Source organism: Cherax quadricarinatus, chromosome 24, assembly GCF_038502225.1.
Source record: "Cherax quadricarinatus isolate ZL_2023a chromosome 24, ASM3850222v1, whole genome shotgun sequence".
NCBI classification, from domain to species: domain Eukaryota; kingdom Metazoa; phylum Arthropoda; class Malacostraca; order Decapoda; family Parastacidae; genus Cherax; species Cherax quadricarinatus.
The window spans coordinates 14,354,696-14,379,002 of NC_091315.1; the positions used below are offsets into that span (position 1 = coordinate 14,354,696).

Genomic DNA, 24,307 nt, shown 5'->3' on the forward strand with positions numbered 1-24,307 from the left:
GTTATACAAGGTGTTGCAGGAACACCTGTGCTCTGTTGACAGTAATATAAGAGGAATATGATAGTTTATGCTGGTTATACAAGGTGTTGCAGGAACACCTGTGCTTTGTGGTCAGTAATATAAGAGGAATATGATAGATTATGCTAGTTATACAAGGTGTTGCAGGAACACCTGTGCTCTGTTGACAGTAATATAAGAGGAATATGATAGATTATGCTAGTTATACAAGGTGTTGCAGGAACACCTGTGCTATGTTGGCAGTAATATAAGAGGAATATGATAGTTTATGCTAGTTATACAAGGTGTTGCAGGAACACCTGTGCTATGTTGGCAGTAATATAAGAGGAATATGATAGTTTATGCTGGTTTTACAAGGTGTTACAGGAACACCTGTGCTCTGTTGGCAGTAATATAAGAGGAATATGATAGTTTATGCTAGTTATACAAGGTGTTGCAGGAACACCTGTGCTCTGTGGTCAGTAATATAAGAGGAATATGATAGTTTATGCTAGTTATACAAGGTGTTGCAGGAACACGTGCTCTGTTGGCAGTAATATAAGAGGAATATGATAGTTTATGCTAGTTATACAAGGTGTTGCAGGAACACCTGTGCTCTGTGGTCAGTAATATAAGAGGAATATGATAGTTTATGCTAGTTATACAAGGTGTTGCAGGAACACGTGCTCTGTTGGCAGTAATATAAGAGGAATATGATAGTTTATGCTAGTTATACAAGGTGTTGCAGGAACACCCGTGCTCTGTTGGCAGTAATATAAGAGGAATATGATAGTTTATGCTAGTTATACAAGGTGTTGCAGGAACACCTGTGCTCTGTTGGCAGTAATATAAGAGGAATATGATAGTTTATGCTAATTATACAAGGTGTTGCAGGAACACCTGTGCTCTGTTGGCAGTAATATAAGAGGAATATGATAGTTTATGCTAGTTATACAAGGTGTTGCAGGAACACCTGTGCTCTGTTGGCAGTAATATAAGAGGAATATGATAGTTTATGCTAGTTATACAAGGTGTTGCAGGAACACCCGTGCTCTGTGGTCAGTAATACACAAGATGGCTTCCTCGACCTAACTGCTGCCGCCCAGCGCAGGAGAAAAACATGTCTTCTTGAGGAGTATTATGGCCGATGTAGGCGACAAGGCAAAGAATAAGAAGAAGATACGTAGAGTGTTGCAGAAGGTGGGTGAGGAATGGTGTAGATGTTACTGTAGATTGTAGCAGTAGAGTAGGGTTGATACTACGTTATCACCTCGACCTTCAGGCGTTCTGCTCACTCATTTTTACATATGTCTTGCTTTTCACTTCGATGACTCGTTAATAACCTCCCTCTGGGGGGTTATTAGTACTCGCTCGTCATCTGCAAGTGATCAGTGAAATGTTAGTTATGTTAGTTGTAAATCGACCTCCCCCCCCCATCCCCACTTTTCCCGTGAGTGTTAATGAGATGAATGAACCAGTGGTTCTGAACCCTACGAAATGTTTTCTGTGGTCAGTATGAGGCTACATTAATCACCTGCTGTAGAAGTAACAGCAATCACCTCTAGAAATAACCACAGTCTCCTGCTGTACAGGCTAGAGCAGTCACCTGCTGTAAAGGCAACAACAATCACTTGCTGTAGAGGCAATAATCACCTTTTGTAGAAGTAGCAACGATCACCTGTAGAGGTAACAGTCGCCTGCTGTAGAGGCTAGAACAAGCATCTCTTGTAGAGGCTGCAGCAATTACCTTCTGTAATAATAATAATAATCATAATTATTTCTATTTCTGTAAGTACATAATATAACTACAGACCCATCTGATGTCAGTTACCTGCTATATAGAAAGCCCCAGGTTATGCAGAGCATTTCAGGCAACTTCCCCCTCAAGGAAGGTTCCTTGATGTTGGTGAGGGGCTCTTGATTTAGGGAATTGGATCTGTGCTCCAGTTCCCCGAATTAAGCCTGAATGCCTTCCACATCCCCCCCCCTGGCGCTGTATAATCCTCCGGGTTTAGCGCTTCCCCTTGATTATAATAATAATAATTCAGGCAACTTAGGTTAATCTTGTTCCCCAGGATGCAACCTGCACAGTCGACTAGCATCCAGATATCTACTTGCTGCTAGGTGAACATAGGTAAAGGAACACCAATCACCTGCTGTAGAAGGAACAGCAGTCACCTGCTGTAGAAGGAACAGCAGTCACCTGCTGTAGAAGGAACAGCAGTCACCTGCTGTAGAAGGAACAGCAGTCACCTGCTGTAGAAGGAACAGCAGTCACCTGCTGTAGAAGGAACAGCAGTCACCTGCTGTAGAAGGAACAGCAGTCACCTGCTGTAGAAGGAACAGCAGTCACCTGCTGTAGAAGGAACAGCAGTCACCTGCTGTAGAAGGAACAGCAGTCACCTGCTGTAGAAGGAACAGCAGTCACCTGCTGTAGAAGGAACAGCAGTCACCTGCTGTAGAAGGAACAGCAGTCACCTGCTGTAGAAGGAACAGCAGTCACCTGCTGTAGAAGGAACAGCAGTCACCTGCTGTAGAAGGAACAGCAGTCACCTGCTGTAGAAGGAACAGCAGTCACCTGCTGTAGAAGGAACAGCAGTCACCTGCTGTAGAAGGAACAGCAGTCACCTGCTGTAGAAGGAACAGCAGTCACCTGCTGTAGAAGGAACAGCAGTCACCTGCTGTAGAAGGAACAGCAGTCACCTGCTGTAGAAGGAACAGCAGTCACCTGCTGTAGAAGGAACAGCAGTCACCTGCTGTAGAAGGAACAGCAGTCACCTGCTGTAGAAGGAACAGCAGTCACCTGCTGTAGAAGGAACAGCAGTCACCTGCTGTAGAAGGAACAGCAGTCACCTGCTGTAGAAGGAACAGCAGTCACCTGCTGTAGAAGGAACAGCAGTCACCTGCTGTAGAAGGAACAGCAGTCACCTGCTGTAGAAGGAACAGCAGTCACCTGCTGTAGAAGGAACAGCAGTCACCTGCTGTAGAAGGAACAGCAGTCACCTGCTGTAGAAGGAACAGCAGTCACCTGCTGTAGAAGGAACAGCAGTCACCTGCTGTAGAAGGAACAGCAGTCACCTGCTGTAGAAGGAACAGCAGTCACCTGCTGTAGAAGGAACAGCAGTCACCTGCTGTAGAAGGAACAGCAGTCACCTGCTGTAGAAGGAACAGCAGTCACCTGCTGTAGAAGGAACAGCAGTCACCTGCTGTAGAAGGAACAGCAGTCACCTGCTGTAGAAGGAACAGCAGTCACCTGCTGTAGAAGGAACAGCAGTCACCTGCTGTAGAAGGAACAGCAGTCACCTGCTGTAGAAGGAACAGCAGAAGTGGCCCCCAGAACAACCAGAATCTGTATTGAGCTTCAGGTTTGGGGAGATCTGAGCACCCAAGCCATACAGTCAGTGGTGACAAGTGATAGCAAGTATTCCATCCCTGTTCAGAATTCCTTTGATGCCTTACGCACTCTAGAGGAAGAAAACCTCAGTGTTGCTTCACATACTGAAGAGACTAAAGTAATCACGTGCTGCAGGAGCCAGCTGCAGCAAAGGGCGCCAATAACCAGGACACACTTGACCAGGATACGATTGGCCTGTCACAGTTTCCTTTATACCAGGTTGTGTTGTTATATATATTCTTCAACATTAAGTGGGTTGTATAAAGGAGATAGCTGTATTTTGGGCATATGGGTAAAAACTATTCTTTTTATAACAAAACCTAATGTACTGTAACCCACCCTAACTCAGCTTAATTTAACCTAGAATTTAACTCGTCTCTTGTAAGATAAGTTAGATTTTCTTAACAGTAGGATAAGTTTTATTCTATGTCCAAAATATAATTTTTCTTTATTGCACGGTCCGTTTAGCATTGGAGAATTTGCACATTTTATTGATGAACTCAAAAAAATAAAGGGTTAGAACGTAAGAGAAAAGGAACACTGCAACAAGCCTACTGGTCCATGCGAGGCAGGTCAAGTCTCTCACCAGCTTAAGCCAATGACCGAGACTAGTCAGGTCAGGTCACATCCACTCAAGGAGGGAGCACAGCATCAGACCTATTAGCACAAGCTAGTCAGGTCCAACTCATGCCCACTCGTGTATTTATCTAATCTATTTTTAAAACTGCACAACGTTTTAGCTCCTATGATGGTACTCGGGAGTTTGTTCCACTCATCCACAACTGTTACCAAACCAGTGCTTTCCTATATCCTTCTTGAATCTGAATTTTTCCAACTTAAAACCATTGCTGCGAGTCCTGTCTTGGTTAGTTAATTTTAGCATGCTGTTTACATTCCCTTTATTTATTCCTGTTTTCCATTTATACACCTCAGTCATATCCCCCCCTAATTCTATGTCTTTCTATTATTTATGCTTCTTGATATGAAGCCAAGGATTCTGTTCACTTAATTGCAAACCCTTATAAATTGTTGTCTTGGTTTTAGATTACTACTAAGCAGAACTCCCAAATCCTTTACGCAATCAATACTATTAAGATCTACATTAAAGTAAATACATGTATTGCCCGGGTATTTTTCTGTGATTACATATTTGTAACTATAAAAGCAGTGCTATTCATGTTTATGGTTTCCAGTCAGTAGGAATTATTTAGGTTAAATGAAAGTACAGATGTACAGTGGACCCTTGGTTATCAGCCGTAATCTGTTCCAGAAGCTTGGCCTAAAACCGAAATGGCCGAAAACCAAAATAATATTTCCCATAAGAAATAATTATTTACAATTAATCTGTTCCAGGCCTCCACTTATTAGGCAGGTTAGGTTCCAGGTTACTGTCGGAAAGCAGACTTCGCCGGAAAGCAGAACTCCATTTGTTTTCCATTTATAAATGCATATAAATGCCAGATAACAAGTTTACACTAACATCTATTAAGTTAACAATATAACTAGGCATTAAAAAGTAAAATACACACACAGTACACTCATTATTTACCTCAAAATATTTGTAGTCTTAATGTAGGGCAAAAGGTGAGTAGTATTTACTCTAAGAAGTCAGGCGTGGTAGCCCTCTTGTCCACCCCACCCACACATACTATATTACAATGCTTAAAGCTCCCTAGAGCGACAAAATGCATTTACAGTACATGCATTACTTACCTTAAAATATTTGTAGTCTTAATGGTCTTAATGGAGGGCGAGAGGAGAAAAGTATTTATTTGTAGAAAGCCGTGTGGGAGATATGGCATCCTGCCTGGCCACTTACACCTACTACGACATTAAGCTCCCTAGAGCAATAAAATGCACATATAGTACACTCATTAATTACCTTAAAATATTTGTAGTCTTAATGTAGATTGAGAGGTGAGTTTTGTTTGTATGAAGTAAGGTTGGGAAGTATGGATAGCCAGGAAGGGCAGCCCTCACCACCCCACCCACCCACACATAATGTAAACAAACCAGATGAACGCTTCTTTTTTTTGCCACAAGTCCTACAAGTTGCCTGGCTACCACAAGTCCTACAAGTTGCCTAGCTACCATAAGTTGCCTGGCTACCACAAGTCCTACAAGTTGCCTGGCTACCACAAGTCCTACAAGTTGCCTAGCTACCATAAGTTGCCTGGCTACCACAAGTCCTACAAGTTGCCTGGCTACCACAAGTCCTACAAGTTGCCTGGCTACCACAAGTCCTACAAGTTGCTGCTACCACAAGTCCTACAGGTTGCCTGGCTACCACAAGCCCTACAGGTTGCCTGGCTACCACAAGTCCTACAAGTTGCCTGGCTACCACAAGTCCTACAAGTTGCCTAGCTACCACAAGTTGCCTGGCTACCAGAAGTCCTACAAGTTGTCTGGCTACCAGAAGTCCTGCAAGTTGTCTGGCTACCAGAAGTCCTGCAAGTTGTCTGGCTACCAGAAGTCCTGCAAGTTGTCTGGCTACCAGAAGTCCTGCAAGTTGTCTGGCTACCAGAAGTCCTACAAGTTGCCTGGCTACCACAAGTCCTACAAGTTGCCTGGCTACCACAAGTCCTACAAGTTGCCTGGCTACCAGAAGTCCTACAAGTTGCCTGGCTACCACAAGTCCTACAAGTTGCCTGGCTACCACAAGTCCTACAAGTTGCCTGGCTACCACAAGTCCTACAAGTTGCCTGGCTACCACAAGTCCTACAAGTTGCCTGGCTACCACAAGTCCTACAAGTTGCCTGGCTACCACAAGTCCTACAAGTTGCCTGGCTACCACAAGTCCTACAAGTTGCCTGGCTACCACAAGTCCTACAAGTTGCCTGGCTACCACAAGTCCTACAAGTTGCCTGGCTACCACAAGTCCTACAAGTTGCCTGGCTACCACAAGTCCTACAAGTTGCCTGGCTACCACAAGTCCTACAAGTTGCCTGGCTACCACAAGTCCTACAAGTTGCCTGGCTACCACAAGTCCTACAAGTTGCCTGGCTACCACAAGTCCTACAAGTTGCCTGGCTACCACAAGTCCTACAAGTTGCCTGGCTACCACAAGTCCTACAAGTTGCCTGGCTACCACAAGTCCTACAAGTTGCCTGGCTACCACAAGTCCTACAAGTTGCCTGGCTACCACAAGTCCTACAAGTTGCCTGGCTACCACAAGTCCTACAAGTTGCCTGGCTACCACAAGTCCTACAAGTTGCCTGGCTACCACAAGTCCTACAAGTTGCCTGGCTACCACAAGTCCTACAAGTTGCCTGGCTACCACAAGTCCTACAAGTTGCCTGGCTACCACAAGTCCTACAAGTTGCCTGGCTACCACAAGTCCTACAAGTTGCCTGGCTACCACAAGTCCTACAAGTTGCCTGGCTACCACAAGTCCTACAAGTTGCCTGGCTACCACAAGTCCTACAAGTTGCCTGGCTACCACAAGTCCTACAAGTTGCCTGGCTACCACAAGTCCTACAAGTTGCCTGGCTACCACAAGTCCTACAAGTTGCCTGGCTACCACAAGTCCTACAAGTTGCCTGGCTACCACAAGTCCTACAAGTTGCCTGGCTACCACAAGTCCTACAAGTTGCCTGGCTACCACAAGTCCTACAGTTTCGAGGTTCGAGGTTCTGACCAGAGCTTTGGTAAGAGAGGAGGGGGGAAGAAGGATGGGTAAAGATGGAAATTGGGAAAGGTTGGGGAGGGAGGAGGGGTAGGTGGGGTTATAAAAGGGTAGTGGCCTATCTACTTTGGTGTAATTTGAATATGCATGTGTGCATATTGAGTAATTTATAAAGAGGTTGGTTTTATGAGTAGGGTATACCTCCTGCCCATCAATTTTGCAATGCTATATTGTGTTATACCAGTGCGTCATTGAATTGGAAGGATGCATACTGCATACAATTTTTTTTTTTTTTTTTTTTTTTTTTTTTTTTTTTTTTTTTTTTTTTTTTTTCAAGAGGTTGGTCAGGAGGCGCAGCTGCAGGCGAAGGTTGCCGGGCATTCGATGGAGGTTGGTAGCTCACCTGGAGTCGGCCAGCAAGGCAGTGACTGAGGTGGTGTCCTGCTGTATTGTAGTAGTAGGTGCAACGAGGTCAGTTGTGAGGTGTTGGTTGATAGAAGTGGGTCACCCGGAGATGGGGAGCACTAGTCCATGTTACTGGACATAGAATGGTTCCGGTGGTATCCATTCTTCGTCTGCAGGGAGGTCGCTTAAGATTTTGGGACGAGGGAAGTTCTCCTTGTGGATAAAGCGTCGAACTCTTTGTTGGAGGGTCATTCTTTGGGATCTGTGGGGAGGGGTGGTGATGGTATAGTCGATTGTGTTCACTGGTTGGGGGGGATTCTCTCTGTCAGGCACGTAGAGTTCCTGCATGTCATATAGTTGTCTCTTAGTAAGTTTGTCTAATTGGACATTGATTGCGGGGATTCTCTGTTGTATGTGTAGGTCCTCTGATCTGATTCTGTCTCTGAGTCTGGTGTTCGTGATGAAGCGGAGGGCTTTGTTTTGGACTCTTTGGAGTTTTAGCATGTTGGTTTTGGTTGTGAGCGACATGGGTACGCAGGGGTATTCCAGCAGAGGTCTGATCATCATCTTGTACAGGTGTAGTTTGATGTTGGGAGGAGCTGCTTTGAATCGATAAAGTTGGCCAAGGCGGGCTTTCGCTAGGTTCACTTTTTTGGTTATGTGGGTTGTAGAGTTGAGTAATCTGCCGATCTCGTATCCTAGGATCTTGTTTGGATTCCTTATAGCAATACGGGTACCTCTGATGGAAATGCCCCCTTTTTCTTCTATGGTTGACGGTAAGCACCCAGTGGTGCTGATGAGGACTTTGTCAGGGTTGGTTGTGATTCTCCATTTCTTCTCCCACCTGGCAGTTCTATTTAGTTCTTCATTCATTTTCTCAATTGCTCTCCTATGCTTCTTTGCACCAGCTGTAGGGGTGGAGGAGACAACATGGATGACATTGTCTGCGAATTGGGTGGTGATGATGTCGGTATGTTCAGGTTGGGGGAGGTCGTTGATGTATATGTTGAAGAGGACAGGGCTGAGGCAGGAGCCTTGGGGTACTCCTGCTGTTGGTGTGAAGGGGGTTGATTCCGCTCTGTGGAAGGTGGGGATGATTTTTCTTCCTGTTAAGAAGTTGTAGATGAGCCTGAGAAAGGTCCAGTTGTGATCAGGGAGGTCTGCGAGTTTGTAAATGGACAGTCGTGCCAAAGGCTGTCGAAGGCCTTGTGCACGCCCCTGGTGGCGATAAGGGCGAGGTTCCCTTGCTTCTTCAGGCTGGTCACGGCATCATAGATGATGTTTATGGCATGCTGAGTGCTGCGGCGGGACCTGAAGCTGAACTGCCTTTCAGAGAATAGGTGGTTGAACTCGATGTAATAGTTGAGTCTGTTGGAGATTATTCTTTCCAAGACTTTGCCCGTGACTTCGAGTAGGGAGATGAGTCTGTAGTTCTTGGGATTGCGGTTGTCCTTGTTTGGTTTGGCGATGAAGATCATCTTAGCTGTCTTGAAAGCCTCTTGGAAGTGACCAGATGCCAAGATGGCATTGTAGATATTCACCAGAGAGATCTTGCAACAGGTTGCCTGGCTACCACAAGTCCTACAGGTTGCCTGGCTACCACAAGTCCTACAAGTTGCCTGGCTACCAGAAGTCCTTCAAGTTGCCTGGCTACCAGAAGTCCTTCAAGTTGTCTGGCTACCACAAGTCCTACAAGTTGTCTGGCTACCAGAAGTCCTTCAAGTTGTCGGGCTACCAGAAGTCCTTCAAGTTGTCTGGCTACCAGAAGTCCTTCAAGTTGTCTGGCTACCAGAAGTCCTTCAAGTTGTCTGGCTTCCAGAAGTCCTTCAAGTTGTCTGGCTACCAGAAGTCCTTCAAGTTGTCTGGCTACCAGAAGTCCTTCAAGTTGTCTGGCTACCAGAAGTCCTTCAAGTTGTTTGGCTACCAGAAGTCCTACAAGTTGTCTGGCTACCAGAAGTCCTTCAAGTTGCCTGGCTACCACAAATCCTACAAGTTGCCTGGCTACCACAAATCCTACAAGTTGCCTGGCTACAAGTCCTACAGGTTGCCTGGCTACCACAAGTCCTACAGGTTGCCTGGCTACCACAAGTCCTACAGGTTGCCTGGCTATCACAAGTCCTACAAGTTGCCTGGCTACCACAAGTCCTGCAAGTTGCCTGGCTACCACAAGTCCTACAAGTTGCCTGGCTACCACAAGTCCTACAATTCATCTGGCTACCACATCTGATATTTGTTAATTTATTCTACTGTGGGGTGTATTTAGGTGGATTAAGCAAAATGTCTATATAAACGTTTTATGTTTACATAGCTACACGATATTTAATGTGGCCCAGAGCCATATTATTACCACTGAGTTTAATCATTTCTAACTACCTTTAGATGCCATCTCAAACAAAGGGAGAAGTAATGAATAATTCATGCCGAGAATTGTAAACAAAAACGTTATGTATTAACCGTTTCAGGGTCCGTCCCATAGATCTACGGCTTCACGTTGTGTCCAAACTGTAGATCTACGCCAAAATTCTAGCGCCATCAAATTTAGCGCGAAAACGCTCATAGGCCTACATGTGAGAGAACGGGTCTGCGTGGTGGGTGTGCACCATAAACAAAAAATCTAGGCGCCCGCATAGCATTGTGGGAACGCCGGCTCAGTTACCCTTGTTCACCATGCCTCGTCGCAAGTCAGCTCTCGCTCCCCGGAAAATTGGGACTCTCCTCTCCCTATCTGATAGTTCTGACACTGATGGAAGTGGAAATGAAGACGAATTCTACGGCTTTGATCAGTTAGTGACCGAAAAGAATGACCAGGATATCGATAATAGTGCAGAAAACCCTGACGATCCTCAACCTTCTACCTCTGGTGTGGGCACTCGTGACTCACGGTCGGTTGTTCCTCAACGCAAGAGAAAACTAATATTTTCGTGTGGCCAGGCCTCTGACTTCAGTAATGATGATGATAGTGACGTGGATTGTGATTTTATTGCGCTCGACGATCATTCGAGTAGTGATAGTGAGGAATCATATTCACCAGTGAAGCGTCGGTATGTTTGCCACCGCATGCGCTCGGGTAGTGTACCCTATGCTGTGCCCAGGGGACGGAGTACATCCCGGAGTAATCCTGTGGCCCAACACCAGTTTTAGGTAGTGATAGTGAGGATGATGTGGCTACACTTGGCATGGATAGACCACAGGCATCAGTGGATGGTGTTAGTGGTGATGGTAGTGGCACCGCCATGCGTGACTCACCAGGCCACGCTGGGACCCACGCTGCTGACTCGTCAGTTCAAGGACAAAGCGGAGCGCCAGCCACCAGCCCACCACAACCACAACCACCCGCACAACCAGCCTATGATGTCCAGTATCCACCAGCAAACCGTATGTGGGATTGGCAGCAAAATCCCAATTTTGTTCCCAAGCCTCACCACTTTGATGACTCTCAAAGTGGAATTCTACCTACTTGTCCCCTTGGAACCACGGCCAATGAACTGGAATTCTTTGAATTATTCTTTGACCAGCCATTGATGGAAATTATTGTCAGGGAAAGTAATAAGTATTTTGAGTACACCATGGCAAATACGATCTTATCACCACAGTCAAGACTACACAGGTGGAAAGAGACGACTGTTGCAGAAATGTATTTGCTTTTTGCAACAATAATGCTTATGCCTCATGTCTATAAGCATAATATAAAAGCATACTGGTCCACAGATCGGCTAATTTCTACCCCAGTCTTCAGTGAAATCATACCAGTGAACAGGTTTATCTTACTCTTACGTATGTCGCACTTCTCTGACAAAACCAGGCCTGACAGAAGTGACAGGTTATACAAGATTAGAAATGTTTTCATGTATCTCAAACAAAAGTTCAGCATATACTTTTATCCATTCAAGAATATTGTAATTGACGAGTCTTTGATTTTGTTCAAAGGTAGACTGTCATTCAAGCAGTATATACCGAGCAAGAGGAAACGCTTTGGTATAAAACTGTTTGTACTCTGTGATTGTGACAGTGGCCTGGTGTTGGATATTGTTGTATACACGGGTAGTAAAACATTGAAAGATCCCAAGATGTTATTGGGTATCTCAGGTGACGTAGTGAGAAACATGGTGGCACCTTATCTTGGTAAGGGGCATACATTATGTACCGATAACTGGTACACAAGCCCATTACTCAGTGATTTCATGCGAGTGAACAAGACAGATGTGTGTGGCACAGTGCGTTCTAATCGTAAACATATGCCCAGGCTCAACGCAGGTGCTCGTGGTGATGACGTGCAGGTGTTTACTGCCAATGACATGGCATTACGGTGGCATGACAAACGAGATGTCACATTGTTGACAACCATTCACCGTAATGAAATGCAAGACAGTGGCAAAGTTGATCGAGTGACTAATGAACGTATTCGAAAACCAGTGACAGTGATTGATTATACAGAAAACATGCGCTTGGTTGACAAATGTGACATGCAGATTGGTTTTGTTGACTGTGTTCGTAAGAGTTACAAGTGGTACATGAAACTTTTCTTCCATCTCATGGACATTTCAATGCTCAATGCATATAATATGTACCAAATAAAGACTGGCAACAGACCACCGTATGGTGAATTTTGTTTCTGTTGTCAGACAACTCATAATGAAGTACCAGGTAAGAACACCTGCTATACAACACGGTCCTCGAATTCCTCAGGATATACCCAAGCGTTTGAGGAGGGAAGGTGATCATTTCATAATACAACTTCCTTCAACTCAGAAGAAATTTGCTCAGAAGAGATGCATTGTCTGTGCACAAACAAAACGACGGCAACAAAGACGCGAAGACACTCGGTTTATGTGTGAGGAATGTAAGGTGCCTCTGTGCATCGTGCCTTGTTTCAAGGAGTTCCACAAGCTCCAGCAGTTCTAAAACCATGTCCAGTGATTGTAAATATGTAAATATATGATAGAACATTAGTATTATACAAGATTTGTGCATGTTTATTGTATTAAACAACAGTGGTAAACAATAATATGATAACTTTAGTGCGGTTATTGTGTTCAATACAGTGAGTTTATATATATACACATTATATACAGTATTGGTCTCTCAGGCCCCAAATGTTAGTAGGAATAGAAAAAAAATGGAAAAGAAAAGAAAAAACAAGAAAAACCGCAAAATAATGTAATGCGCGTATGTGGAATTCGTCGATGTTGCCGCCACCACATCATTTTTGACAAACTTCTTGGCACTGTATCTTGGTAAGTACTGATCAGAAATTTTTTTTTTTGTCTTATTACCTTCACAAAAATATGCTCTTTAATTTTGTAAGAAAAAATAATTTTTTTTTTTTTTCAAAATTTCTTGGACACTGGAGCACCACTTCAGATTTTGGCCTTGGACCCTGAAGGGGTTAAGGGGAGTGACGTAATGTTTTCCCTCTGTCCGGCTACCACACCTTCTTTGTATATAAACGTAAAATGTTTATATGCTATGTAACGTGTTTCTTATATAATTTTGAAGAAAATATCATAGATGGATTAATGAAAATGTCTATATTGATGTAAAATTAGACATGTAATGTGCCCAAGAGTGATTATTATTACATAATAGAGAGATGTGCATATGGAGAATGTAAACAAACCGCGTGGCCCACCCCGTATTTGATAGACCACTTGCCGTATAGAAAGTTTTGGTCATAATTTGATATTGCTGTATTAGCAGAACGCCGTAAGGCGAAACGCCGAAAAGCAGGGCCCTACTGTACTTCTTTTTTCTGTTTTCTATTTTTTTTGTTTCAGTGGTCTACAAATTTTGAATAATTTTGTGGTTTGGAGAAAAAAAATTATTTCACCTTGTGGCTTTTGAAGTGCTGAAAGTAAATGTGACAATAATAATGATCAGTTAGCTAAAGGAAATTGTATGTATTTTTTTATTCAGTTACACATTGTGGTTATATGAAACTGTATACTATATGGATTAGACAATTATGCATTGTGAGTTTGAAACGAGAGCCTTTTCCCTGTACGATTTATTTACTCTCCCTCCCTAAAGATAACAGCAGAGACTGAAGTCCATATGGGTCTTTATAAATAGAACCAATTTGCCATTTTAAGCATCCTTTCCATATTTGGTGACCCACAATTAGCCAATAATGATTAGTTTTACTTCTGAAGCACTTTTTGCTGTAGACCATTGTTATTGTCCTTGGATTGTCACCCTGATAAGCTCTGTGATCCATCCTGTGAAGGTGTACTTCAAGTGCCACATAATCCTTTATCTATGGGTCGTACTGTATAAAGAGGTGTGAGGTGGTAAAACCAAGCTGGATATTTAGTTCATGATTCTGCATCATCTCTACAGGATGATTGTGGGCACTTTCAAGAATGTGAAAGGAAGGTTGTTTCTGGCCCCATCATTGCTGGTAGTAGATTGGTAAGAACTATCAAGGAGGTACTACCATTCTGCCAGATGTGTGAAATGGAAACCTGCTAGTTTTTTTTTTTTTTTGTTTTTTTTTGCAGCAGGACTGCTGATCTTTTCTTTATCACATGAACACCCAAAATGACAGGCACAGTAGATCTTGCATACTTTTATCTACATTCATTATACATACACTTTTATATTGGATGTTCTTAATAGTTCTTAACCTTGTAATATTTTCTTACCAATCTAGAAGGCCTGATTTGAGACCAGACCTTGGGGAAGATAACCCCTAGAACCACTAAACAAATAACAAATATCATATATGCCATATCGTTATGCTGTTAAATGTGGGAGTGCCTCACTTATACAGTAGGTTAGGTTCCAGTCTACTGCTGTAAAGCAAAAATCACTGTTCAGTGGAACCTCTGTTTTTGTGATTAATCTGTTCAAAAAAGCTTGACAGAAACTGAAGCAATATTTCCCATAAGAAATACTTAATGTAAATCCAATTAATCTGTTCCAGATACCCAAAAATATTAACAAAAAATACATTTTATAGAGAATAACTAGTATAGTTTTACGTACAAACTAGGGCATACAAAAACCGAAGTTCCACTGTACATAATTTGAAACAGCCATTTTTTTACTTTCAGACACACACAAAAAGCCTGATAACATATTTACACTATCATATAATAAGTAAGCAATAGAATTAGACTTGAAAAATGCATACACAGTTCACACATTGCTTACCTTAACCCTTTGACTGTCGCGGCCGTAGATATACGTTTGTGAGGTACCGTGTTTGACGTATATATACTCATAAATTCTAGCGGCTTCAAATCAGGCAGGAGAAAGCTAGTAGGCCCACATGTGAGAGAATGGGTCTGTGTGGTCAGTGTGCACCACATAAAAAAAATCCTGGAGCACGCAGTGCATAATGAGAAAAAAAAAACTCCGACCGTTTTTTTTAATTAAAATGCCGACTTTGTGGTCTATTTTCGTATAGTATTTGTGGTTGTATTCTCGTTTTCATGGTCTCATTTGATAGAATTGAAACTATATAATAGAAATGGAGGTGATTTTGATTAATTTTACTATAAAAAGAACCTGGAAATGGAGCACAAAGTACAGGAAATGTTTGATTTTTGCCGATGTTCAAAAGTAAACAAATGATGTCATTGTCCAATAAATGTCCAAATAGCCATTCTAATATGCAGTCATGAATGGGTTGATGTAATTTTTACAATTATTACAGTATTGCAGTAGTCTGCATAACAGTAAATCTTCTATTTTTTGTTTGAATAAAATTTCAAAATAAAAAGCAAGAGTAATATCACAGGGACCTGGAGACATGACTGATGAACAAAGAAAATCTTATTTTAGAGCCAGGAATGTCTGCATTGTTCATTCTGGACCTTATTTTGAAATTGTCGTATTTTTTAATTTTCGTGAAATTGGCCAAATTGCAAATTTCTGACCATGTTATTGGGTAGTTGAAATCGGTAAATGGGCAGTTTCTTGTGCTCAATCGATAGAAAAAATAGAGTTCTGAAGAAATAGTTATGAGTTTGGTTGACTGGAATAACGGAATTAGCCGAAAATAGGGCTCAAAGTGGGCGAAATTGCCGATTTTTAAATATCGCCGAAGTCGCTAACTTCGCGAGAGCGTAATTCCGTCAGTTTTCCATCAAATTTCGTTTTTTTGGTGTCTTTACAATCGGGAAAAGATTCTCTATCATTTCATAAGAAAAAATAATTTTTTTTTTTCGAATATTTTGCGACACCAGGAGTAACTTCAGGATTGGGGCCTTCGACAGTCAAAGGGTTAAAAAAATTTTCATTCTTAGCAAATAGTGAGTGGTGAATGTATATATTGTAGGAAGTCTGAATAAATGAAGAATGGGTATAATTGAAAACTAGTGTGTTGGCAAAATACTATAAAACGGAGCTCTGTAAGGCAGGGGCTCTCCTGTAATGGGAAAATAATTTCTCGTTACCCGTAAGGCAGGGGTCAGCATCCTTTTATCTAAATTTGTGGGCCTCCAGATGTACCAGACTTTACCTATCTGCGGACTGCTCAAAAAGGGTAATGTTGAATCATGGTTGACATATGACTATTACAGTGGTCTGTATAAGCTTCTTTTACAAATTTTAAATTTTAATGTGGCCCACTTGAACAGAAAGATTGGTGAAACCTGAAATACTTGAAGATTCTGTGACCAGTCAATGAGTAAGCATAGCTTGATTAATGATACTCAGCATGGATTCACAAGAGGCCGGTCTTGTCTAACTAATTTATTAACTTTCTTCAGTAAACCTTTTGAGGCTGTTGACCACAATAAAGAATTTGATATTGTTTACTTAGATTTTAGTAAGGCATTTGATAGAGTTCCGCACCAAAGACTGTTGAAGATTGAGACACTGCAGCATCATGGGATCTTGTTACAAAGAATTCTTCAACACTTGTTCAACCTTTGGACGAAGACCTACTTCGACTAGTGGATGTTACCACTATGACCCCGCCTCCACCTGCTTCACGTCACCTCACTACAGTATATAAGCCACGTCTACGGCCCTATGCTGTACATTCTACAAGATTGATGGACTGAACACATCGACTCCAGGTTGAGGGACTGATTACCTCATTCTCCTCCTCTCCTTACGCCTTCCTCTTTGTATTGGACTGATGAAGCCACTGTGTGGCGAAACGTTTCCTGAATAAAGATTCCCATATGCTGCATTAGTGTCTCAATCTTCAACTTGTCGGTTTTTCAAACCATTCATCACAACTGTCAGACACTGCAGCATCATGGGATCTTGTTACAAAGAATTCTTCAACACTTGTTCAACCTTTGGACGAAGACCTACTTCGACTAGTGGATGTTACCACTATGACCCCGCCTCCACCTGCTTCACGTCACCTCACTACAGTATATAAGCCACGTCTACGGCCCTATGCTGTACATTCTACAAGATTGATGGACTGAACACATCGACTCCAGGTTGAGGGACTGATTACCTCATTCTCCTCCTCTCCTTACGCCTTCCTCTTTGTATTGGACTGATGAAGCCACTGTGTGGCGAAACGTTTCCTGAATAAAGATTCCCATATGCTGCATTAGTGTCTCAATCTTCAACTTGTCGGTTTTTCAAACCATTCATCACACCAAAGACTGTTGAAGAAAGTAGCAGCTCATGGCATTGGGGGAAGGGTGCTCTCGTGGATCGAATTATGGCTCACAGACAGGAAGCAGAGAGTGTCCATAAATGGGGTTAAATCCGAGTGGGGATCAGTAACAAGTGGCGTTCCACAGGGATCAGTCTTGGGCCCGTTGTTGTTTATAATATATATCAATGATCTTGATGAAGGAATTACTAGTGATATGAGCAAATTCGCCGATGACACGAAGATAGGTAGGATAATTGATTCAAACGTAGATGTTAGGGAACTTCAGGAGGATTTAGACAAACTCTACTCTTGGTCAGAAAAGTGGCAGATGCAGTTCAATGTAGATAAATGCAAGGTTCTGAAGCTCGGGAGTGTCCATAACCCTAGCACTTATAAGTTAAATAATGTAGAACTTAGCCATACAGATTGCAAAAAGGACTTGGGGGTTATGGTAAGCAGCAACCTTAAACCAAGACAGCAATGCCTAAGCGTACGTAATAAGGCAAATAGATTACTGGGATTTATATCAAGAAGTGTAAGCAACAGAAGTCCAGAGGTCATACTGCAGCTTTATACATCATTAGTAAGGCCTCACCTAGATTATGCAGCTCAATTCTGGTCTCCATATTACAGAATGGACATAAATTCGTTAGAAAACATTCAGCGTAGGATGACTAAATTAATACATAGCATTAGAAATCTTCCTTATGAAGAAAGATTGAAGACTCTTAAGTTACATTCACTTGTTAGACGAAGAATGAGGGGAGACCTGATCGAAGTGTATAAGTGGAAGATAGGTATTAATAAAGGGGATATTAACAAGGTCTTGAGGATATCTCTCCAAGAGAGAACCCGCAGTAATGGATTTAAATTAGATAAGTTTAGATTTAGAAAGGACATAGGAAAGTATTGGTTTGGAAATAGGGTAGTTGATGAGTGGAACAGTCTACCTAGTTGGGTTATTGAGGCTGGGACTTTGGGTAGTTTCAAATTTAGGTTGGATAAGTACATGAGTGGGAGGGGTTGGATTTGAGAGGGACTTGCACATCGGAGCTTGTTTCTTGGGTGGCATTGAAAATTGGGTTGGTCAAATGTTTGTTAGTGGGATGAATTGTAAAGGACCTGCCTAGTATGGGCCAACAGGCCTGATGCAGTGTTCCTCCTTTCTTATGTTTCTTATGTTCTTATCTTATGTTCTGTTTACATCAAATCTTCCAGTGCATTGGAGCATAGTGTGTGAGGGTGTTTTGATCACCCTTGAAACCAGGTGAAATTTTAGTTCTCGATAGCATCTGCTTCCAGGATAATCCATCCTTCAAGGGAGGTGCCTTGATATGGTAAAGGGCTCTTGATCTAAGGAATTTGGGTCACTTTCCTCTTCAGATCATGTATGATGTCTGCAGGCTTAGTGCTTCCGTATAAATATAACCATTTCAGAAATGGACATAAATTCGTTAGAAAACATTCAGTGAAGAATGATTAAATTAATACATAGCATTAGAAATCTTCCTTATGAAGAAAGATTGAAGACTCTTAAATTACATTCACTTATTAGACGAAGAATGAGGGAGACATGATTGAAGTGTACAAGTGGAAGATAGGTATTAATGAAGGGGATATTAATAAGGTCTTGAGGATATCTCTCCAAGAGAGAACCTGCACTAATGGACTTAAATTAGACAAGTTTAGATTTAGAAAGGACATAGGAAAGTATTGGTTTGGAAATAGGGTAGTTGATGAGTGGAACAGTCTACCTAGTTGGGTTATTGAGGCTAGGACTTTGGGTAGTTTCAAATTTAGGTTGGATAAATATATGAGTGAGAGGGGTTGGATTTGAGTGGAGCTTGCAAATGAGTGGATAGAGTTATCAGAGCTTATTTCTTGGGTAGCATTGAAAATTAGGTTGGACAAATGTTTTGTTAGTGGGATGGATTGTAAAGGACCTGCCTAGTATGGGCCAACAGGCCTGCTGCAGTGATCCTCCTTTCTTATGTTCTTATAACTCTGTCTCATTGTGATTGTAATTTTGCTCTTCAAAAATCTTCGCATACTTGTATGGGCAACTTTGAGCAGCTGCTAGTCAGCAGATACATGCCAGAAAACCTAATTTTGAGGAATTTTCTGTATATCTTAAAACTTTCAAACTATCCAACACTTTAATTCTGTGAAGATACATCTCATTTACATACATTTTCAAAGAAACTGTGTTTTGTTCTTTATCATGTGGCTGCTATGGGTAATTATTGCCTTTGTTTTTCTTTGACCAAAATATTCCACTTTTTTATTCGGCTACACACACACAGCCCCTACATCTCTTGAGCAACTCACTGTCACAATCACTAGTCATACATTGTTCATAGTCCTCATTCTTTCTAATTATATGAAGTGTGCATTCATTCACTTCATAATCATATGCCATACTCACAATGAAAGGACCTTAAAGCTTGTCCTTCACTTTCACTTTCTTAATCATCATATATTCATGCTTAATTTTCTTTAGACTTCAAACATTTATTTATTTATTTATTTATTTATTTAGTAATTTGAGCATACAGAGGTACAAAAAAATACAGGTAAGAGCAGCATGCCAAAGCCACTTATATGCATAGCATTATGGGCTGGCTTAAAATTAACTTAAGATTAACTAAGTAATGATGAAATCAGTGATAAGACATTATTGTAAACAGATAACTATAAAGCACAAATGAGTATTACAAAGACAGGTCATATGGTTGCATGCATTGCTGTACATTCAGTCGAATGGAGTATTCTGTTAGATTGGGTTTTAGGTTTAACATTTATGTGATATAATTGTGAGGAACATTTAATAAATTAATAAATTCCCAGTCAAGAAATTCCAATCAATATGACTAAAGTTAAAGTCTCCTAGAATTACTACATTATTGTAGTAATTCTAGGAGACTTTAACTTTAGTCATATTGATTGGAATTTCTTGACTGGGAATTTAGAATCATACGATTTCTTAGAAGTAGTTCAGGATTGTTTCTTGAAGCAGTTTGTGACAGAACCTACAAGGGGTAATAACCTGCTTGACTTAGTTCTGGCAAACAATGAATCCCTTGTTAATAATTTAGAAGTTTCAGAGGAACTGGGTGCTAGCGACCACAAATCAATTACATTTAGAATTGAATGGAAGTATGATAGTAGGGATAACTCAGTAACAGTCCCAGATTTTCGCTTAGCAGATTACGATGGGCTTAGAGAACACTTATCTGTTGACTGGGGTAACGAAGAGAGCTATCAATATGACAGTTTTCTGAACACAATACATGCTGCTCAAAGAACGTTTATCCCTTATAAGGAAATTAGATCAAATAGAAATGACCCAAAATGGATGAATAATAGGCTGAAATATCTACTAGGGCATAAGAAAGGAATTTATAGGCGTATCAAAAGAGGCGAGGGTCATCTTATGAATCAGTATATTGACATTAACCCTTTGACTGTTTCAGGCCCCTCTCTGAAACTGTCATTCTATGTCGCTCAATTTTTGAAAAAAAAAAAATTATTTTTTCTTATGAAATGATAGAGAATCTTTTCCCGATGGTAATGACACCAAAAGTTCGAAATTTGGTCGAAAACTCTTGGAATTATGCTCCTGCGAAGTTAGCGGTCTCGGCGACATATGCGTATCGGCGATTTCGCCGACTTTGAGCCCAATTTTCAGCCAATTCCATTATTCCAGTTGACCAAACTCATAGCTATTTCTTTAGAACTCCATTTTATCTATCAGCTGAGCACAAGAAACCTCCCATTTACTAATTTGGACTACCCAATATGGTGGTCAGAAATTGGCAATTTGGCCAATTTCACTCAAAATAAAAAAGATGCCAATTTCGAAATAGGGTCCAGAATAAACAAGGTAGACATTCGTGGCACTAAAATAACATATGCTCTGTTCATTAGTCACATCTCTAGGCCCCTCTTATATTATTATTGCTTTCTATTTTGATTTTTTATTCATACAAAAAAATACAAAATTTACTGTTATGCAGACGACTGCATTATTGTAAAAATGGTATAAATAATATCAGTGCACTAGTGAAAGAATATTAGACTCCCCAGTTGACGTGTATTGGACGTGTGGTGTGATTTATTTACTCTTGAACATTGGTAAAAATCGAACATTTCCGCTACTTTGAGCTCAGTTTCAAGGTCATTTTCATCGTAAAAGTAATGAAAATCATCTCTATTTCTGTAATATGTTTTCCATTTTATCACCTAAGACCATGAAAACGCGAATACAACGATAAATACTATACGAAAATACACCTCAAAGTCGGCGTTTTATTCCAAAAAAACGATCAGAGTTTTTTTTTTCTCATTACGCAATGTGTGCTGCAGGATTTTTTTTATGTGGTGCACACTGACCACACAGACCCATTCTCTCACATGTGGGCCTACCAGCTTTCTCCCACTTGATTTGAAGCCGCTAGAATTATTGAGTATATATACGTCACAAACATTGGCTTGTAAGACGTGTTTATACGTCGAAAACAGTCAAAGGGTTAAGAGTGACATTAAAAAGGGGATAAGAAAAGCTAAAAGGGACTATGAAATTAAAGTTGCTAGGGATTCTAAAACTAACCCAAAAAGTTTTTTCCAGGTCTATAGAACAAAAGTCAGAGATAAGATAGGTCCCCTTAAAAATAACTATGGGCATCTTACTGACAAAGAGAATGAAATGTGCTCGATTTTAAATAATTATTTTCTCTCGGTTTTTACACAGGAAGACACTAATAATATTCCGGTAATTAATTTTTATAGTGGATCAGAAGAAGATAAATTATGTAACATCACAGTCACTAGTGAAATGGTTGTGAAGCAGATAGACCGACTGAAGCAAAATAAGTCACCGGGTCCTGATGAGGTTTTTTCAAGGGGTCTAAAGGAATGCAAAATGGAAGTCTGTGAACCATTAACTAATATTTTTAATTTATCTCTTCAAACAGGTGTAGTGTCTGATATGTGGAAGATGGCTAATGTAATTCCTATTTTTAAAACAGGGGACAAGTTGAGTAGACTTCAGGATGTACATGTTTATAGAGGGGCCACAGATATATCAGATCACTTTCTAGTTGTAGCTACACTGAGAGTAAAAGGTAGATGGGATACAAGGAGAATAGAAGCATCAGGGAAGAGAGAGGTGAAGGTTTATAAACTAAAAGAGGAGGCAGTTAGGGTAAGATATAAACAGCTATTGGAGGATAGATGGGTTAATGAGAGCATAGGCAATGGGGTCGAAGAGGTATGGGGTAGGTTTAAAAATGTAGTGTTAGAGTGTTCAGCAGAAGTTTGTGGTTACAGGAAAGTGGGTGCAGGAGGGAAGAGGAGCGATTGGTGGAATGATGATGTAAAGAGAGTAGTAAGGGAGAAAAAGTTAGCATATGAGAAGTTTTTACAAAGTAGAAGTGATGCAAGGAGGGAAGAGTATATGGAGAAAAAGAGAGAGGTTAAGAGAGTGGTGAAGCAATGTAAAAAGAGAGCAAATGAGAGAGTGGGTGAGATGTTATCAACAAATTTTGTTGAAAATAAGAAAAAGTTTTGGACTGAGATTAACAAGTTAAGAAAGCCTAGAGAACAAATGGATTTGTCAGTTAAAAAGAGGAGAGGAGAGTTATTAAATGGAGAGTTAGAGGTATTGGGAAGATGGAGGGAATATTTTGAGGAATTGTTAAATGTTGATGAAGATAGGGAAGCTGTGATTTCGTGTATAGGGCAAGGAGGAATAACATCTTGTAGGAGTGAGGAAGAGCCAGTTGTGAGTGTGGGGGAAGTTCATGAGGCAGTAGGTAAAATGAAAGGGGGTAAGGCAGCCGGGATTGATGGGATAAAGATAGAAATGTTAAAAGCAGGTGGGGATATAGTTTTGGAGTGGTTGGTGCAATTATTTAATAAATGTATGGAAGAGGGTGAGGTACCTAGGGATTGGCAGAGAGCATGCATAGTTCCTTTGTATAAAGGCAAAGGGGATAAAAGAGAGTGCAAAAATTATAGGGGGATAAGTCTGTTGAGTATACCTGGTAAAGTGTATGGTAGAATTATAATTGAAAGAATTAAGAGTAAGACAGAGAATAGGATAGCAGATGAACAAGGAGGCTTTAGGAAAGGTAGGGGGTGTGTGGACCAGGTGTTTACAGTGAAACATATAAGTGAACAGTATTTAGATAAGGCTAAAGAGGTCTTTGTGGCATTTATGGATTTGGAAAAGGCGTATGACAGGGTGGATAGGGGGGCAATGTGGCAGATGTTGCAAGTGTATGGTGTAGGAGGTAGGTTACTGAAAGCAGTGAAGAGTTTTTACGAGGATAGTGAGGCTCAAGTTAGAGTATGTAGGAAAGAGGGAAATTTTTTCCCAGTAAAAGTAGGCCTTAGACAAGGATGTGTGATGTCACCATGGTTGTTTAATATATTTATAGATGGGGTTGTAAGAGAAGTAAATGCGAGGGTCTTGGCAAGAGGCGTGGAGTTAAAAGATAAAGAATCACACACAAAGTGGGAGTTGTCACAGCTGCTCTTTGCTGATGACACTGTGCTCTTGGGAGATTCTGAAGAGAAGTTGCAGAGATTGGTGGATGAATTTGGTAGGGTATGCAAAAGAAGAAAATTAAAGGTGAATACAGGAAAGAGTAAGGTTATGAGGATAACAAAAAGATTAGGTGATGAAAGATTGGATATCAGATTGGAGGGAGAGAGTATGGAGGAGGTGAACGTATTCAGATATTTGGGAGTGGACGTGTCAGCGGATGGGTCTATGAAAGATGAGGTGAATCATAGAATTGATGAGGGAAAAAGAGTGAGTGGTGCACTTAGGAGTCTGTGGAGACAAAGAACTTTGTCCTTGGAGGCAAAGAGGGGAATGTATGAGAGTATAGTTTTACCAACGCTCTTATATGGGTGTGAAGCGTGGGTGATGAATGTTGCAGCGAGGAGAAGGCTGGAGGCAGTGGAGATGTCATGTCTGAGGGCAATGTGTGGTGTGAATATAATGCAGAGAATTCGTAGTTTGGAAGTTAGGAGGAGGTGCGGGATTACCAAAACTGTTGTCCAGAGGGCTGAGGAAGGGTTGTTGAGGTGGTTCGGACATGTAGAGAGAATGGAGCGAAACAGAATGACTTCAAGAGTGTATCAGTCTGTAGTGGAAGTAAGGCGGGGTAGGGGTCGGCCTAGGAAAGGTTGGAGGGAGGGGGTAAAGGAGGTTTTGTGTGCGAGGGGCTTGGACTTCCAGCAGGCATGCGTGAGCGTGTTTGATAGGAGTGAATGGAGACAAATGGTTTTTAATACTTGACGTGCT

General features: G+C 41.3%; 1 protein-coding gene across 3 annotated transcripts in view; it reads left to right on the plus strand.

Annotated features, from left to right (window-relative positions):
• The first annotated feature begins 1,040 nt into the window (after window positions 1-1,040).
• Window positions 1,041-24,307, plus strand: part of LOC128690812 (nonsense-mediated mRNA decay factor SMG9) — a 213,738-nt gene continuing 190,471 nt past the window's right edge. For 2 of the 3 annotated variants that reach the window (XM_070088201.1, XM_070088202.1), the window contains exon 1: window positions 1,041-1,197. Coding sequence is in view for 1 of the 3 variants with exons in the window: in XM_070088203.1 (XP_069944304.1) it covers window positions 1,138-1,197 (60 nt within the window). In the remaining 2 variants the exon portion in view is untranslated. The remainder of the gene's footprint in view (window positions 1,198-24,307) is intronic. The other variant, XM_070088203.1, reaches the window with a different exon arrangement.